The 17,478-nt window shown below is 46.6% G+C and overlaps 2 protein-coding genes across 6 annotated transcripts in view; one reads left to right on the top strand and one right to left on the bottom strand.

Annotated features, from left to right (window-relative positions):
* Positions 1-10,649, bottom strand: part of FZD3 (frizzled class receptor 3) — a 130,093-nt gene extending 119,444 nt beyond the window's left edge. For all 3 annotated transcript variants that reach the window (XM_074947403.1, XM_074947401.1, XM_074947402.1), the window contains exons 1-2: positions 10,522-10,649; positions 3,340-3,865 (exon numbers count right to left, since the gene is read on the bottom strand). In XM_074947403.1, the coding sequence (XP_074803504.1) occupies positions 3,340-3,528 (189 nt within the window). In that variant the 5' untranslated portion in view covers positions 3,529-3,865; positions 10,522-10,649. The remainder of the gene's footprint in view (positions 1-3,339; positions 3,866-10,521) is intronic.
* Positions 10,650-10,837: 188 nt separating this feature from the next.
* FBXO16 (F-box protein 16) overlaps positions 10,838-17,478 on the top strand; it is a 58,196-nt gene continuing 51,555 nt past the window's right edge. For all 3 annotated transcript variants that reach the window (XM_074947399.1, XM_074947398.1, XM_074947400.1), the window contains exon 1: positions 10,838-10,966. The gene's annotated coding sequence lies outside the window, so the exon portion shown is untranslated. The remainder of the gene's footprint in view (positions 10,967-17,478) is intronic.

Below are 17,478 nucleotides of genomic sequence, written 5' to 3'. Positions count from 1 at the left end.
AATCCTTGGTCTAAACTCTTTGTGAAAGTCTCTACTCTGGCCAGTTTATAAAAGCAACTTTTTCTAATGTCTGAAATCTTTTAAAAATTATTTTCAGATTTAGGCTCAAGTAAATTCTGCTCTCATTTACTCTTGATTTGTCCTAATATAACTCCACTGATTTCTGTGGAGTCACTCTGGAGTTTCACTGTGTAACAGAGCAGATCTTGGCCCTATATACACTAGATAGAAACCTTTTGTACACAATTTCTAAAAGGAATCTGTTGGAAAAACAACAACTGTCTAAGTAGGGATTTTTTCCTCTTCAAGAGAAAGAGAATCTCTCCCTCAGAGACTCAGTTTTGTTTCCTACCTAATGCCACACAAGTTAAGTACCCTGTTTCATTAGATAAATAATGTATACTCCATTTCAAATTGTCTGGATGACTAAACCACCCAAGCCAGATCCTCATCCACAACTTCACAAAAAGAGGAAGACTGACCTAAAATATTCTCAAGCCTTATGTAAGATTTTGACCTCAAAGACAAACTCCTTATTGGCTCAGAATTTGATCAGAAGATAAGAAGTTGGTACTGGTAGTTTTGAGTAGAATGATGGAAAAGCTGCATTCAGCTTAACCTATTTTTACTCTACAATAGAGATTTGTGTTGGTATTATCGCTTTCCGAGTATGTTGTTGGAGGAGTTTTTTCTTCTTTATTGTATTTGTCTTACAGTACATAATATAAATTTTAAGAACATTTTGGAAATGAAAATGCTATTTTATTCAACCTATTTTCATTTGCAAGGCTATCACATTGAGCAAAGGTGGGCAATTGGTAATTATCTCATTTCGAACACCTCTCAACCCCCTTTATTATTCTGTATCAAGTATTATGCTGTACGATACGTCCAACTGTCTTGTCTTATGTCATCAACATCTCAACTCACTGCCAAACAGGATTTCTTTAAGAAAACCCATGTTACTAAAAACGTATTTCCTTAACAGATCACCAGCTATGAAGACAAAACAGTAGCCTAATCTTAGTCAGGATCAACATAGTTTGTTGTTTGAACAGCTGGTAACTGGGCATAACATCAATACCAGATTGTCACTATCTCATGGGAGAAATGGGGAAAATGCATAAGGGACAAACCCTTATTCACAGTGCCCACCTACAGTCATTAAAGTGCACTAGCTATACACTGTACATTTATAGAGGCAAAGCATTAGCATTTATAGATTAAAGCATTAACATTACCAGTGTCCATCACACACAGAACTCATGATCCCACCATTTAGAAAGGACATAGGAGAGCTAGAGATATGAAAAGAAAGGGAACAAAAACTATACAGTGACATGAAAACTATATTTCTAGGATATAGGAAGAAGACACATGATCATGTGCGCCAGTGGTTCTCTCAACCGGGGGCCCGTGGGACCCCACCACTGAAACCCCGAGCCCTGGCGCCCCTCACTCATGGGGCTGAAGCCAGGGGCAGCGGGGGGCTGAAGCCCCGAGCTCCCCTCTCCCCCCTCAAGTCGGAGCAGCAGGGAGATGAAACCCCGAACCGAGCTCCTCCTCCCTCTCCCACCTGAAGCTGCGAACAGCGGGGCTGAAGCCCCAACTTGGGCAGAAGCCCTGAGCCCACGAGCAGAGTTGAGGGGGCATGAGGGTGTTGCCCCCCAAAACTGCAGTGCCTTCCCCAGAGTAGGACCGTCCTGGGGGCAGCTCCACCCCCCTCCCCCCCCCACACACACACACACACCTCCTCTTCTTCCTCAGCCCACCTCAGGCCCCACCCTCTGGCCAGATCCTAGGTGGGAAGCCAAAGCCAGGCAGTGTGGAGCAGCTGCTCCTTTGGCTGGTGGTGCCGTGGAGTGGGCAGCCATGGCATTCCCCCATCTGCTGCTGGTGCCCGGGGTTGCGGCTGCTCCTCAACTGCCAGCCCCCTTTGACTGCTCACGCAGCCAGTCAGAGCTGTCCAGGCAGGGACCTGGAGATCCCTCAGGAAGCAGCTACCAACACACAGACCCAAACAGGTTGGTGGCCTGCTGAGGTGAGTCGGGGCGGGAGGGGCAGCACTCCCTTTCTGGGCCCTGCTGTGCAGAGCTAGCCTGAGCCCTGCCGGCCCTTGGCCTCCTCTCCCCCCAAATAGAAATCAAACTACACCTGTGCCCAAGGGTCCCACCCCTGGCCCAGAGCCCCAAGTCCCCCCTCCCCACCGGGCCCTGGAGTTTTTAATAGCATGTTGAGGGGGTCTCAAAGAAAAAGGGTTGAGAACTCCTGGTGTGCGCAATTCCTTCACAGTAGCATTGGAAAGCCAAATCTTGAGAGCTGCTGAGCATTCAAACGCCCACTGGCTTTAATCAAATCACAGCCAAGCTCTACAAAAAGGAATTACTCAGACACTGTAAATGGAAGGACAAAGATTCTTCGTATACAAACAAGAGGCCACTAGAAAAGACTCCCAAGTAGGTGACTGAAGCACCATCACAAGAGATATTCAACAACAGATCAGATATATTAGTGGGAATTATTATTATACTATAAATGAATAAAGTGGATGATGTACTGTAGTCCTACAAAATGTGGTGGTGGGGAAACTGAAATCAAGGCAGATAACTGAACTAGTCTTATCTGGATTTATTCTATATATAAGAAGAGTAGTAAGGTACCATTACAACAACAAAGAAAGTTTAAGTTCACCAATTCACCTGCCTGAACAGAAGCAGCTTAAAGGAATGGTTTGCCAACCGATATTCTTGTAACCTGGGAAAGCACATGCATATATTTTTCCATCAGACTAGTGGCACACCAAGACAACACAATCTGTAATAACTGAGGAGGCAAAAATATTCTTCCATCCAACCACAAAACATCAGAAGGATATAGTTTTATAACTAAGTCCTCCATTGGTTGTTTAGCATTACTGTATAAATTAGTTTGTTGAAAAGTGCTTTAAACTAACTTTTGCTGACATATTATTCCAAATATGCATTCTCCATCAGCCAAAAATATTTAAAGCTGGAACCCTTGAGTACTTTTGAACGTAAACAGTTGTACTTATTGTTCATTTTATATATATATTATATATATATATAAACAAACAATGTGGTTACATATTTGTAGTAATTCTTAACAGTATATTTTATGGAATGATTTGTAAGGCAAATGGCATCTGGGCGCTTTATACTTTTCAAACAATAAGACAACAGGCAAAATACTGAAACTTTATAATAAATATCCTTTATATAACCATCCTTCTCCTTAATTCCCAATTGCCAAAAATAATCTCATGGTCAATTAAAGGCCTATCAAATACATACTTTTGAAAGAAAGCAGATTAATTCTTACCTCCATTGCTAATGCTGCAGTTTGCTGGTCATAATGATTCAGAAGATTAGGCATAAAGGTGGTATTGTAAGGCAGGTCTTGGCACATCCTTAAGATGATTGGCTCACAAGAAAATAAACTGTGTCCACTTGTATGCCCCACCAAAACATCCAAGAACAAAAGAGAGCAGATCATCAAGCTAGTAGCCATCCTTCCACATGTGAATGGGAGCCAGTCACGGAGGCCTGTCAGATTATCCAATGCACACTTTCAGATATACATGTACCGAAGGTTTGGCTTTAATGCCAGTATTTTTGCTGCTTGTTTGTTAAGAGTCTTCAAAAACTGAAATACTATTTGTGCTGATAGAATCTTATTCACTCAGTCCGACAGAACACTCGAGACAGATGGGACATCTTGTCTTTTCTTTTCACATTATATAGGCTGTATTAGGTTAACGTGTCAAGTTGATTAACCACATTCCCACACGATAGAACCCATCCTGTTGAAATAGTAGCTGAGCTATGTTCTTCTTTTATTTAACAGCCTAGAACAAAACAAAAACAGTAAAACCACTATAGTTAACTTCAAAATTAAAAATATAGTTAAATAAATATTTAAGGTAATTTGTAAGTGTTGAAGCCAAGTGATTAAATCAAGAGACCCAGAATCAATTTTCAGTTCTGATTTTTCAGTCTCTCTCTGAGACAGAAAGGCCTAGGTGCTCCAAAAATAGCTTGCTGTTCCTATAGGGAAGGAGGGAAATGGAAGTGCCAGTGCTTCTATGTGATGAATTCTAAATATTTCCATCAAAGAGACATTAAGGCCTGGTCTATACTTAAAAACTTGCATCCACACAGCTACAGCATACAGGCATGTGAAAAATCCACACCCCTGAGAACACAGCCATGCTAACCTAACCTCCAGCGTAGCTGCAGCTAGGTTTATGGAAGAATATCTCCATTGGCCTTGCTACTGTTGCTTACAGAGGTGGAGCTCCCACCTGCAATTGAACTTAGCCTCCAAATTTGGAACTGCCCTTTGAAGAATTACAACTGAGTTTTCTATGCAATTATTTTTAGTGGAATATTTACAAGTGTTCAGATAGAACATTTAAAATTTTTTATTTTGAAGTTTTGCTTTTTTGTTTCTCTAAACAATTCACACACATATACAGTGATAAATCTCAAAAAGGCAAATTTTGAAAAAAATATCTTGAATAAGGAATAATTCTAATTGAATTATGCCAAAATTAGCTGTTGCAGGATTGCTCAAATCATCTACTTTTGTTTTCAGATTATACTGGCCTGCCTCTGACACATCTGCCTATTCTCTTGGTAAACCTTTAGGCAGGCTGGGCAGATGAGCTGGAATATAAAAAAAAGCAGACGTAGTGAAAGGGTCCTGGAGGACAGGAGCTTTAGAAGAGAACAAGTAGATGAGAAAGTAGAGGAGTACTGACACTTGAACAGCTCCCTTAGCACCATTGCCTCTGCTAACCAGCACATCAGGCAGCATCAGACTAGGCAAGAGCCTCTGCTCTGAGGCATCAGAATATCAAATAAACGGAGTACTTGTGGCACCTTAGAGACTAACAAATTTGTTAGTCTAAGGTGCCACAAGTACTCCTTTTCTTTTTGCAAATACAGCCTAACACGGCTGTTACTCTGAAGCATATCAAATGATACCATAATGCTGCTACCTCAATAGGCCTGGGAACCAAGGCAGCAGCATCAGGGAACTACTGCAAGCACTGATGCCTAGGCACAGAAGCAATGGATTCCCCCCAGCCAAGGCCTCCCAACACGACTTCATTCTCTTACATAGTCACCACATCCTAACTAGTCTCTTGAAAATCCTATAGCCCCCACTCACCCTACCCCACCTCCAGTATGGGAGCAGGAAAGAAGACACAGTGATATATGTGAGTAGGACTAGTGTGTTTGACTAGGGAGGCATGAGCAGAGAATCAAAAGCTTCTGCCTTGAAGTATCAGCACTTTAAAGGGTTCTTCCAGTGCTACTTCCTTGGTTCAAGAAGTACCTCAGCATAGAGGAGCTAGCTCCTATATACCCCAGGCTACCCAGATTGCTCAGGCCTCTCCCAATCAGGCCCTGCTCTGCAATGGTCCCCAGGTCCTTCCACACCTCCTTTTTGCTTTGAGTGCACCAAGTTGCTGACCCTCTAGGAACCATTGCAACAGCTGATAATAAGTCAGAGCACAACATACTCCACCCATCCCTGTCCCCAAAATATCCTGAGGCTGAGAGCTGTGAAAGAAAGTGTATTGTTTTCTGGCAGTTTTACACTGGCTGGGGAACCCCTTTATGCAGCTGTCATTCCCTGGGGCTATTTCTCTCCCTTCACGATGTAAAAGTGTTAGAAGTGGAAAGTCTGATCCAGTATGCCAGTCCTCCTCCATCAAAGGTTTGAGCCTTGAGAATGAGGGCCAAAGTGGAAAAAATGAAGTAGGAGAGCTACAAGACAGGTCTAGATGGCCCCTGTTCTCACTACCACTTTATTCTAGAAAATATTAGAAATGGAAACCTAAAGCACAGAACTCAAGCCTCTAACCAAATTGCTATTTGCAAAAGATTCAATGTAGGCCATCACCCAGATAACTGTTGGTACAAACAAGACTTCCAAGAGAACCTCAAGTGTCTCGTTAATATTTCAGAGAAGAATCAAAGAGCTGACAAACATAACAGGTTTGCAACCAAGAGGGGATTTACATTAATTTGGGTGTGGTGGACTGTAAGAGCATTCTATACATTAGAAAGGCAAAAGGTTAAGTCCCTTATTCTTTCACCTAAAGGTATTAGAAAGTGGGTGAGTGCTGTGGATGTGGAGATATTTGATTGACATTATATGAATATAGTTAAATTTAAAGCCATGGATTTGTGTACATGCACTTAAAAGCTTCTAATATGCTCATTTTATAAGTGAGAAAAAATAAATATCAAGTAAATGTATGTATTTCAAGCTTTAAGATGGAATAAGGCAGTAGTTTTACCTCTAGCTGTTTGAGATTGTGGCCACTGAAGCCATGAAAATGCAAATAGGAAAAAAGACAAGATGGTAATCATAAAAATATAATTTTAAAATAACTGACCTTGTCCCCACGCTGCCCATTCCTCCCACACTGACTGAAATGAATACCATGTTTTGAAGATTAACTAGAGCAGATGAAGTGCACAGGTAAAGACTCTGAATTTCAATATATTTCCACAAGAAATATGCCATATCTGTCCACCAACAATTCTAACAGAACTACACCATCACAGTAAAGGAAGCCGAAAGAGCCTTTTACACTCCCACAGTTTAAGTAGCAGAACCATGGACCACAAAGCCAACTCTGCCCACATATCTACACCAGCGACACCATCACAGGACCTAACCAGATCAGCACACCATCACTGGTTCATTCACCTGCACATCCACCAATGTAATATATGCCATTATGTGCCAGCAATGCCCCTCTGCTATGTACATCGGCCAAACTGGAGAATCCCTACGTAAAAGGATAAATGGACACAAATCAGATATTAGGAATGGCAATATACAAAAACTTGTAGGAGAACACTTCAACCTCCCTGGACACACAATAGCAGATTTAAAGGTAGCCATCCTACAGCAAAAAAACTTCAAGACCAGACTTCGAAGAGAAACTGCTGAGCTTTAGTTCATTTGCAAGTTTGACACCATCAGCTCAGGATTAAACAAAGACTGTGACTGGCTAGCCAACTACAAAAGCAGTTTCTCCTCCCTTGGTGTTCACACCTCAACTGCTCGAAGAGGGCCTCATCCTCCCTGATTGAACTAACTTCATTATCCCTAGCCTGATTCTTGCTTGCATATTTATACCCTTCTCTGGAAATTTCCACTACTTGCATCCAACAAAGTGGGTATTCACCCACGAAAGCTTATGCTCCAATACATCTGTTAGTCTAATAAGGTGCCACAAGACTCTGCCGCTTTTTCTTGTTTGTAGTAAACCTGCTGCCTATCAAGTTCCTCTGGTGACTGTTGATTTTTGTATTGTGGGGAAGGGTAAACAACACTTTTTCCACACCATTCATCATTCTAGACCTTTGACCAGACCATATTACCCACCCAGCCACACTGACTTTGTGCTTCAGCAAATGTGATGGTACAAAAAAGCCCTGAAAATACAGAGCCACTGCCACACCAGTCAAATGGATCTTTACCTCTCATGATTGCTGAAAGCCATTCCCTCTACTAATAGAAATTGTTAATGCCTCCAACAGAGTTGCACACCTGCCAAACTTTCTGAAAAATGCAACAGTCAGCTCAGTCCTGAAGAAACCATCTTGACCATGAAGAACTCTCCAACCTCTCACTCATGGGCAAAATGAATGAGAAAGTAGCAACCCCAAGCTCTAGTAACATGTGATATCAGCCAACAATCTCGATTTCAACCAAGACAGCACAGAGACAGCCCTAGTGATACTAAAAGAGGATCTCCTTGAGATCTTGCCTCTGTCAATGGTCTCATGTTCAAACTCACATTGGATCTCTCTGTAGCTTTTGACACGATAGACCAAGAGGCAGGAGTAGATGGCACAGCATTATAATGGCTCCATTCATTCCTCTCCAGCAGAGCTAAAGGTGATGACATAAGTGCTCTTACTTTCTGAAGGGCCTTACCTGCGAGGGCTCACTGGGATCCATAATATCCCTCTTTCACATCAATATCTGGGAGCAATAGTAAGACAATAGGCACAGGTGTCAAGAATATGCTGGTGATGCTCTTTATGTATTAGTCATCAGTCATGCAACCACCACCTTTTCTAAGATGTTAGAATGACTATAAGAGAGATCAACTCTTGCATGAAGAGCAGTTGTCTCAAGCTTCACACAGGCAAAAATCAAATAATGCTAGTGAGAAGGAGGAAAACGCTTTGAAGAACTTCTACTCAAGGTGTACAGCCCCATTTGTCAAAGTGGATTGAACCTCAGGGTCCTGTGGCACCTCACTACTCTTGCAAGACCAAGTATTCATCCACGCACTGACACTACTTGGTCACCTAAACATCAGTGCATAAACATGCCTTTTCACCTCCAACTTGCTTGGCAATTTCACCTCTTTCTCCTGGACAAGAACCTAGACAGAGTAATCCATGCATTTGTCACTTCAATACCATTATGTTATTGAGGCAGAGGTGTCAGCTGGTACAAAATGCTGTTACCCACCTCCATGGTCCAGGTCACCATGAACACAACAGACCTTGCTCAAGAGCCTTCACTAGCTCCCAGTCAGTTTCAGATGGCAACCTGAGACCTCATTTCTAATCTTCACAAACTATTAATGGATCAAACCCTAGCTCAGGGGTGGGCAAACTATGGCCCGTCAGGGCTTTGGATTGCCCCCCGCAGGATTGCCCCACGCCGCTCTTAGAAGCGGCCCGCACCACATCCCTGCAGCCGGGTGTGGGGGAGGGCAGAGGGCTCCGTGTGTTGCCCTCACCTCCAGGCACTGCCTGCTGCAGCTCCCCATTGGCTGGGAACGGGGAACCATGGCCAATGGGAGCTTTGGGGGAGCTACCTGGAGGTGTGGCAAGGGCAGCACACAGAGCCCTGTGACAACCCCACCCCCCAGAGGCTGCGCTAGGATGCGGTGCCTGTTGCTTCCCGGAGCAGCGTGGGGCCAGGGCAGGCAGGCAGGGAGGGAGGGAGCCTGCCCTGGCCCCTGTGCATGCCACTGCCACCCCAGAGCTACTTTAGGTAAGTGGCCCTGGGCCAGAGCCCAAACCCCTCCTGCACCCCAACCCCCCAACCCTAAGCCCCCTGTTGCACTCCACACCCCTCCTGCACCCCTGCCCTTCACTCCACACCCCTCCTGCACCCCAAACCCCTTCCCTGAGCCCCCTCAAACACCCTGCGCTCCTCTTCTGCCCCAATCCCTTGCCCTGAGCCCGTTCCTGCACACCACATCCCCTCCCACACACCGCACTCCCTCCCGCACCCCAACCCCCTGCCCCAGCCCTGCATACAATTTCCCCACCCAGATGTGGCCCTCGGCCCAGAAAGTTTGCCCACCCCTGCCCTAACTACATTAGGGACCCTGTTTCAGTCTAGGCATGGACAATGCAGATGACAAAGCCCAAGACAATGTGTGTTAAGAACTGAGGACTGTGCATTCTTGGTTGATGGGATCCAGCCATAGAATGAACTTCCAGAGTAGTTTAGGAATTGTCATATTGGATCAGACTGAAGCTCTTTGTAGTCCAGTATCCCACCTCCAGCAGCAGCCAGCACCAGATGCTTCAGAGGAAGTTAAGAACCCTGCAGTCGGCAAAGCTACCACATTAGGTCTTGTCCTGATCTAACACAGAAACACTAAGTACTCCTCACTCCATTCTGATCCAGGACTTAAACTGTATTCCCCCGACAGACACAGACACACACACTACTTGAAGCATAGATGTTGGGGAATGAGACAGCAACTTCAAACCCCCCCCCCCATTCCAGATACAGGGGAAATGGGGCAGGGGACACTCCCCACATTCCACTTGAATTACAGTCAGGGGCAGAAAAACCACACTGCAGTTCTCTCCCACTCCATTTCTGTTCCAGATTAAGGGAGAAACCACACCACATCTGCCCCCATTTCAATTACACTGGGGAGACACACACCACGGAGGTTTCCCCACTGTAGTTATAGACAGGGGGAGGGGGGAGGAGAAACCCCCCCCCCAATTCTTCCCCTCAATTCTCGTAGCAGACAGAAAGAGGGGGAGGAAGGGGGGAACCAAAGTATATTTTCCCCAACACACTCCATTTCAAACACAGATGGGGGGGGGGAACCACACAATATTCCCCCCACCCTCCACTGCAGGTCCAGGTGGGGAGTGGGGGGAACTCGCTCCTTCACACACAGGCAGCCTGCAGAAAGAGGGGTTCGCCCTCTTCTTTTCCTTCACTCCCACGGGATTTTGGGGATGGGGAAGCTTCTGACTCGGCCAACTCCCAGCTCAGCCCTCTCCTGCACTGGGGCCTCCCCCCGCCAGCGCCCTCCTACATTGGGGTGCTGTCCCTCCCCCCTGCCCCGGTCCTCTCCTGCACGGGGGTAGTTTGTGGGCTCTGACCTCGGCGGATCCCCTCCACCCCGAGGCGGCAGCTCCAGCGGGAAGAGAGAGGCTCGCCCGCTCCCCACACCGAGGCCCAGGCTACCGCACTTACCCCAGCACCCGCCGCGCTGCCTCTCCGGCCTCGCTTCGCCCCCAGAGCGGGCGGCGGCGGCGGCGCAGCGCGAGGAGGTGAAGACGGTAACGGCCGCGCCCCGCCCCTCCGACCCCCGCGGCAGCGGCAGCGCCAACGCCAGCTCCTCCCCCGCCCCCCACGGCGGCCTCCTGCCAGCCCCGCCCCCCCATAGAACGCGGGCCCCGCCTCCGCCTCTCGTTCCGTCACTCCCTGCCCCGCCCCGTCGGGCCGCCCAGGAGAGCGGCGAATCAGAACCAGCCGGCTCGTTGCTAGGTAGAAGAGCCGGCGCCCCGCGGCCCCGGTCCTGATTGGCTGCTTCTCCCAGGGCGCTCGAAGCTGTTTCCATGGCAAACGGAATAAACTTGCCGGCAGAAGAGGAGACCGGGCCGTGGGCGGGGCGCGGCTCCGGAGCACGGGAGGCCAGGTGAGAGCGCGGGGGCGGGGCGTGTCCCCGCCAGGGGGCATCGCGGCGACGGAAGGCGATGGGGGGTATCGATATCCCGGGGGGGGCGCTCGGGGTATCGCCTCCATGGCGGTCAGGGGTTTATCGGCTGCTCGCGGGCACTGGGGTATCGATTCGCGAGACGCGGGGGCGGGGGCGGGGTTTCTGAGGAGCATAGGGCAGCACTTGGATTACCAGCTGGGGGGGGCGGGGGGCTATCACAGGGCAGGGGGCGCACCAGGGGTATAAATGCTGCGGGGTGCAGGGGACCCTGGGGATTCTTTACGGTGCCGGACATGGGGGCACAAGGGATGGAGGGCATTGGGGGATAGTGGTACCACAGGGCAGAGGGGGGCACTAGGTATGGGCAGTACTTGGGGGGGGGGGTAATCGGGGGATATCAGTGCCGCAGGGGGATATTAGTTGCAGGGGGAGCACCGGGAACGTAGAGAACCCCGGGGCCATTGGGGGATACTAGCGTCGCAGGCTGCCGTGGGGCACATCAGTTCCATGGGGTGTAGGGGGAGAACTGGAAATATACAGTACAGTGCCTGGTCCTGGGGGATGTCAGGGTCCGGGGAGCACTGGGAATGGGCAATGCTGTGGGTGCGTGGGGATATCAGTGCTGCAGGGTGAAACGGGGAGTACTGGAGGGAATTGATGCCATAAAGCACAGGGGGCACTGGAGGCTGGCAGAATGCAGGAGGGCTGATGGTTTTGATGCCATGAAGAGCACAGGGCTTTCAGGGCTTCAAGGCCCAAGATGGGCCCTGGCCGAGGATCAGTGCCATGGGCTGTGGTGGGGGTTATAGATGCCCCAAGGCATGGGGGAGCCGTGAGAGTTAGAGACTGTGAAGGGCACAGGGGGAATCAGTGATATAGAGTACCAGGGGTACTGAGGGGTATTGACACTGCAGGAATAATAGGGAGTATTGGTTTCATGGGGTGTGTGGGGCACTGGGGTATCGATGTCACAGCAGGAGACTTGGGAGGAATTGATGCCGAGGGCGGCACGAGAGGCTACCAGTGCTGTGGGAAGCAAAGGGGATATAGATACTGCAGTGCAGTAGGGAGTATCGACTCTGTGGGGCTGTATGCAGGACTACTGATGCTGCAGAGCACAGGTGGCAAGGGGAGAGTTTCATTGCCACAGGTCATTCATGGGAGAGGGAAGAGGGCTGCAGGGCTATTAATGCCACAGGGTGCAGGGAGTCCAGGAGGTATCAAAGCCCCAGACTGCAGGGAGCACTGTGGGGGGTGGGTATCACTGTCGTGGAGGCTCAGGAGAGATCAGTGTACCCTGATTGGTGGCATTAAAGCTGTGGGTCACAGGTAGGAGCTGTGGGAGGGACTGATGTCATGGGTGCCCTGGGGGGGATCATTTCCACTGGGAAGCGCGGAGACGATCAATGATGTGGGGTGTAGAACTGGGGATATTAATGCCTGGAGTGGAAAAGGGTATTGATAATATAGGGTATGGGTCCCCCACAGGTATTGAGACCACTGGGGATGCGAGGGTGTCAACTCTGGAGTACTGAAGGGTGTCAATGCCACAGGGTAATTGTTGGCAGAGGGGGCACTTAGTGGGACACAACACCTTGCAATGAGATGCAGCAGCAAGAAGACTATTTTGCTGCCCGTCCACTCAACAGCTTCCCATCATCTCTCTCTGTTTCAAATTATTTCCCCCAGATCAATCCTCTTGTAGTTTCTCATGTTGAATCTCATATACTTGATTCTTTTTGTTCTGTATACGCTAATCTCTCTGGCTTACCTTTCTATTCCTATGGTTTGCAACACTTGAAATCCACAGAGGACAGTAGATGTGAATTAACTACTGTTGACTCCCAGGATGATCATTTACAAGCAGTCCTCTCTTCCTTTCTAAACCTTAGAGTTTGGTTAGTTCATTCCAGGTGAAAGTTCTCTTATACCATCATGTGGATTATGGTCATTAGATTATTTCTAGGTAACATGTCTTTTTAAACCTCTGGGTACATGAGTCTCTGAAGAGCCAGGAAGGCTTAATAAAACAGTGCCTCTGGAAGACTTACTCTGACTATGATTTGCAGAAGGCCCTGAAATGGTATTCCAGAGGGTTAAGCCTAGATTAACATAGCTAAAGGAAATGAGTTTAATGCCCTTAGTTAATATGATCTGATCAAACATAGCATTAATCTTTCCTAAATGCAATCAAATTATTTTTTAAAACAAAGGGTTTGACCCAGCTCCTATTGAAATTAAAGAAAGTCTTCATTATCTTTAATGGGAGTTGGATCAGGGGGACTGAAATCATTCTGCTGTAGTAAACAACTTCATTTGCGAGTAGTGCACAACTGTATCATAAGGCAACCAATAAAATCATGTTATAGAACACTAGGATTTGTCTGCTTGATTCTTATATCAAAGGAGCGCGTATACCAATACAGTTCTGGATTCTAAGGAGCACCATGGATATTACCCATATAGTCAATGTTACCCCTGGCTATACAGAATAATACTTAGTACTTGTATGGCCCATTTAACCTTAAAGCACTGTACAAAGATTCATTATCTAACCAAATTGTGAAGGAACCATTTCAAGAGCTAATCTCCACTGGACTGGTGCTGGACAGCTTGGGGAGGAAATGTTGCCTAGTCAAAGAGGAGGCTTAGTGACCCAGAAAGTACCAAAGAAGAGAGTTGATAAAGGTACAGCAACTCAGTAAATGCCATGGGGACAATTAGGGTGACTCTTATCCATTGTGACAGGGTCGGGCCAGATGGCTATAGGAGAGTAATAGAAGGCAGATATATTAGCCCCAGGCTAAGTAGGTCCCTTTTGTCTTGGTAAGGTAACAGAGAAGGTTCCAGAACAATCAGGGCACCTGGGTTTTAAAAAGGAGCTAACTTCAGTTCATGGTGTGAGTGTGAGGAGCTGGGAGCAAGAGGCACTAGGAGCTGAGAGTGAGAACGTGGACTGTTGGAGGACTGAGGTATACAAGCATTATCAGACACCAGGAGGAAGGTCCTATGGTGAGGATAAAGAAGGTGTTGGGAGGAGGCCATGGGGAAGTAGCCCAGCGAGTTGTAGTGGTCGCACAGCTGTTCTAGGAGGCACTCTAGACAGCTGCATTCCACAGGGCCCTGGGCTGGAACCCGGAGTAGAGGGCGGGCGCGGGTTCCCCCAAAATCCTCCCAACTCCTGGTCAGACACAGGAGGAGTCGACCTGGACTGTGGGTTCAGAAAAACGGCCAAGCTGAGGGCTGCCGTGATGCTCCAAGGCGAGCAAATCTGCCAATACGCGCAAGACCCACCAAGGTAGAGCAGGAACTTTGTCACACCATCAAGCATCTCCTTGCAGCTGGGTGTGGTACTGCAGTCCTCTTTGCACTTCTGGCACCCCATATAGGTTGTCAACATTGGATGGCAGGACTTCAGTGGCTCAGCTCTCCACCCAAGTCACAAAGTCCAAATGAACCACTTCTGGGGTAGTACAGAGTTTAATAACTAAGCAATCTGTTTGCCCTCCCTAGAGTCTTCAGCCCTAGCTATGAGCCCTTGTCAAGGTTCCTCCCCCACTCTGAACGCTAGGGTACAGATGTGGGGACCTGCATGAAAACCTCCTAAGCTTATCTTTACCAGCTTAGGTCAAAAAGTTCCCCAAGGTACAAAATATTCCACCCTTTGTCCTTGGATTGGCCACTACCACCACCAAACAAATACTGGTTACTGGGGAAGAGCTGTTTGGAAACGTCTTTCCCCCCAAATACTTCCCAAAACCTTGCACCCCACTTCCTGGACAAGGTTTGGTAAAAAGCCTCACCAATTTGCCTAGGTGACTACAGACCCAGACCCTTGGATCTGAGAACAATGAAAAAGCATTCAGTTTTCTTACAAGAAGACTTTTAATAGAAATAGGAGTAAATAGAAGTAAAGAAATCCCCTCTGTAAAATCAGGATGGTGGATACCTTACAGGGTAATTCGATTCAAAACATAGAGAATCCCTCTAGGCAAAACCTTAAGTTACAAAAAAGATACACAGACAGAAATAGTTATTCTATTCAGCACAATTCTTTTCTCAGCCATTTAAAGAAATCAGAATCTAGCACATACCTAGCTAGATTACTTACTAAAAGTTCTAAGACTCCATTCCTGGTCTATCCCCGGCAAAAGCAGCATGTAGACAGACACACAGACCCTTTGTTTCTCTCCCTCCTCCCAGCTTTTGAAAGTATCTTGTCTCCTCATTGGTCATTTTGGTCAGGTGCCAGCGAGGTTACCTTTAGCTTCTTAACCCTTTACAGGTGAGAGGAGTTTTCCTCTGGCCAGGAGGGATTTTAAAGGGGTTTACCCTTCCCTTTATTTTATGACATCTTTAAATTCTGCTTTTTGTTCAGGCTCCTAACTAAGGCCTGCCCCTTCTTGGGGCTTACACCATTTTAACTGTGATCAGTAGGGGAACCCACCCTGTATCCTACTGGGGGTCACAACCAGGGACCCTATACCTAGCTGCCACATACTGCTCAGTAGGGCAGTTCTTTGCTACTATTTGTCTGGGCCTTTTCCTACCAGGCCCTTTTATCTCCAGCTCAGCACGAGCATCCTCAGGGTCTTCTCTCTCTGCAATCTCTCTGTGAGTTCAGCCTACCTTAAGCTTTACTTATTTGTGCAGCTCCTGCAGCCAAAGAAGAACTCCTACTCCTTCGCTCCTGCCCAAAAACTGACCTGCTAAGGGACTGCAGCTGCTTTTATCTGAGCCTGTTGGGCTCTGATTGGCTGTTGCTAGACCTTCTAGCCTTTGGAGAAACACGTCTCTCTGGCTTCTAAGATGGCTGTTCAAGTGGGCTTTTCTAGGAAGGCCTACAGGACCTACCTTTTCCTCCCACCTCACTGTATGCGGGGGCAGGATGTAGAAGAGCAGCAGGGATCCATATGAGGCGTACCAACTGAGTTTGCTGCTAACATGTACTGTCTGTTTCTTGCCCTATTGATTTATAACATGAGTATAGCAATGGAAAAGTGTTCAATTGCCTAAGTAGTATATACCTCAATAGCATTCATCACCATATATTTTTGACAGGTCTCCACGCTCCATTTTGGGCTTATGTCCTGCCATCTGTTCCCATTTCCTTTGGTGTTGAGGTTTGGTGCCGTTGGCCATTTTGAAAAATATTTTTTTATTATTATTTTTTGTGTTTGAATAGGGGGCTTGTTGCAGTTTATGTTTGGCCACGTTTAGAGACAAAGGTTGAAAAAATAGAAAGAGAGATTAAAAAAAAGAAATATTTGGTTAGGTTTAGAGGACAAAATGAAATAATGTTTGGTTAGGTTTAGTAAGGAGAGATGCTTTTAAAGGCCTAGTTTGGCATGTTATTAAATAATAGAGAGAACTTAAAGAAAAATAAAGTTTTTTTTGGTTTTTAAAGCCAGGCACTCCATCGGTAATCTTTTCATCAACCTATTATTAGCACATCCGTATACTAGCGTTTAACCCCCGCCTTACATAGATATATTTCTTTTCTTTCAAATAATTTAAGTTGCTTTTATCTGATCATGCTCTTCTGGTTCTGTCGGCCACTCATCACACACTAGTGCGGTGATCCTGTGTGGCCCTGGCTTGGTTATCTGTCCAAAAAAACAAAAAAATTCATTTTAAGTGGATAAATGTAATAATTTTTTCACAACTGGTAAAACTTTCACTTGCTTTTACCGTAACAGTGTTGCCGTCTTTCCATGACTCGGGGTCTCTCGGTTCGTTCTTGACATGGCTATCCTCCGATGATCCCTCAGCTGCCATGTCCTTGTATACAGACTCTTCTTCCATTCCTACCTATAAAAAACAAATATATTTAACCATAAATATTTAAAAATATTTGTAATTTTTCATCAATTTGTTATAAAGAGTACCTTACCTCCGCCTTTGAGTCTGCTTCCTCCAAAGCTGGCAACAAATTTTTTCACACGCAGTCCTTTTCCTCTTTTACAACTGGCAGTGATCCCATAAAGTTTTCCTGTTTCTTCTGTTCAATTTCAGGATGAAACGTGGGGTTTGGCAATGGCACTGCCTCTTTAGCAAAATAAGTGTAAATGGGTCTTCTCTTCTGAACACGAGCTGTTGCACTCATAGACATTTCCGGCTTCTTGGTGTCTGTAGACGTCTTGTAAAAGGACATGGCCATTGTGTCTAGGCTTCCAATTTTAAAACTGCAGTTTGCAAAAATACGTGGTTTTAGACGCACGGTCAAATGTTCATTGGCTAGAGTTTTTCAAATAATCCACCCCGCGATAGCCTGTTTCTGAAAGGCTCTTGTTTTAAAATCTTGGTATGAAAGGATTGGTTCAAAAAGTGCATTCTGTGACGTAGCTGTAAAACAGCTTCGGATCGTTCCACTGTGAGGTGGGGATAGCTCCCAAAGTTCACCACCCAGAACACGTATCATTTCTCTACCAATAGTTGCTAAGGTAGGATGCTTCACTCTGCATGTGTTCAGTAACACAGACTCTCTTATT

This window comes from Natator depressus, chromosome 3, assembly GCF_965152275.1.
Source record: "Natator depressus isolate rNatDep1 chromosome 3, rNatDep2.hap1, whole genome shotgun sequence".
Lineage (NCBI taxonomy): Eukaryota > Metazoa > Chordata > Testudines > Cheloniidae > Natator > Natator depressus.
Note: the sequence above shows the minus strand (reverse complement) of the source record. Positions and strands in the feature narration are given on the sequence as shown.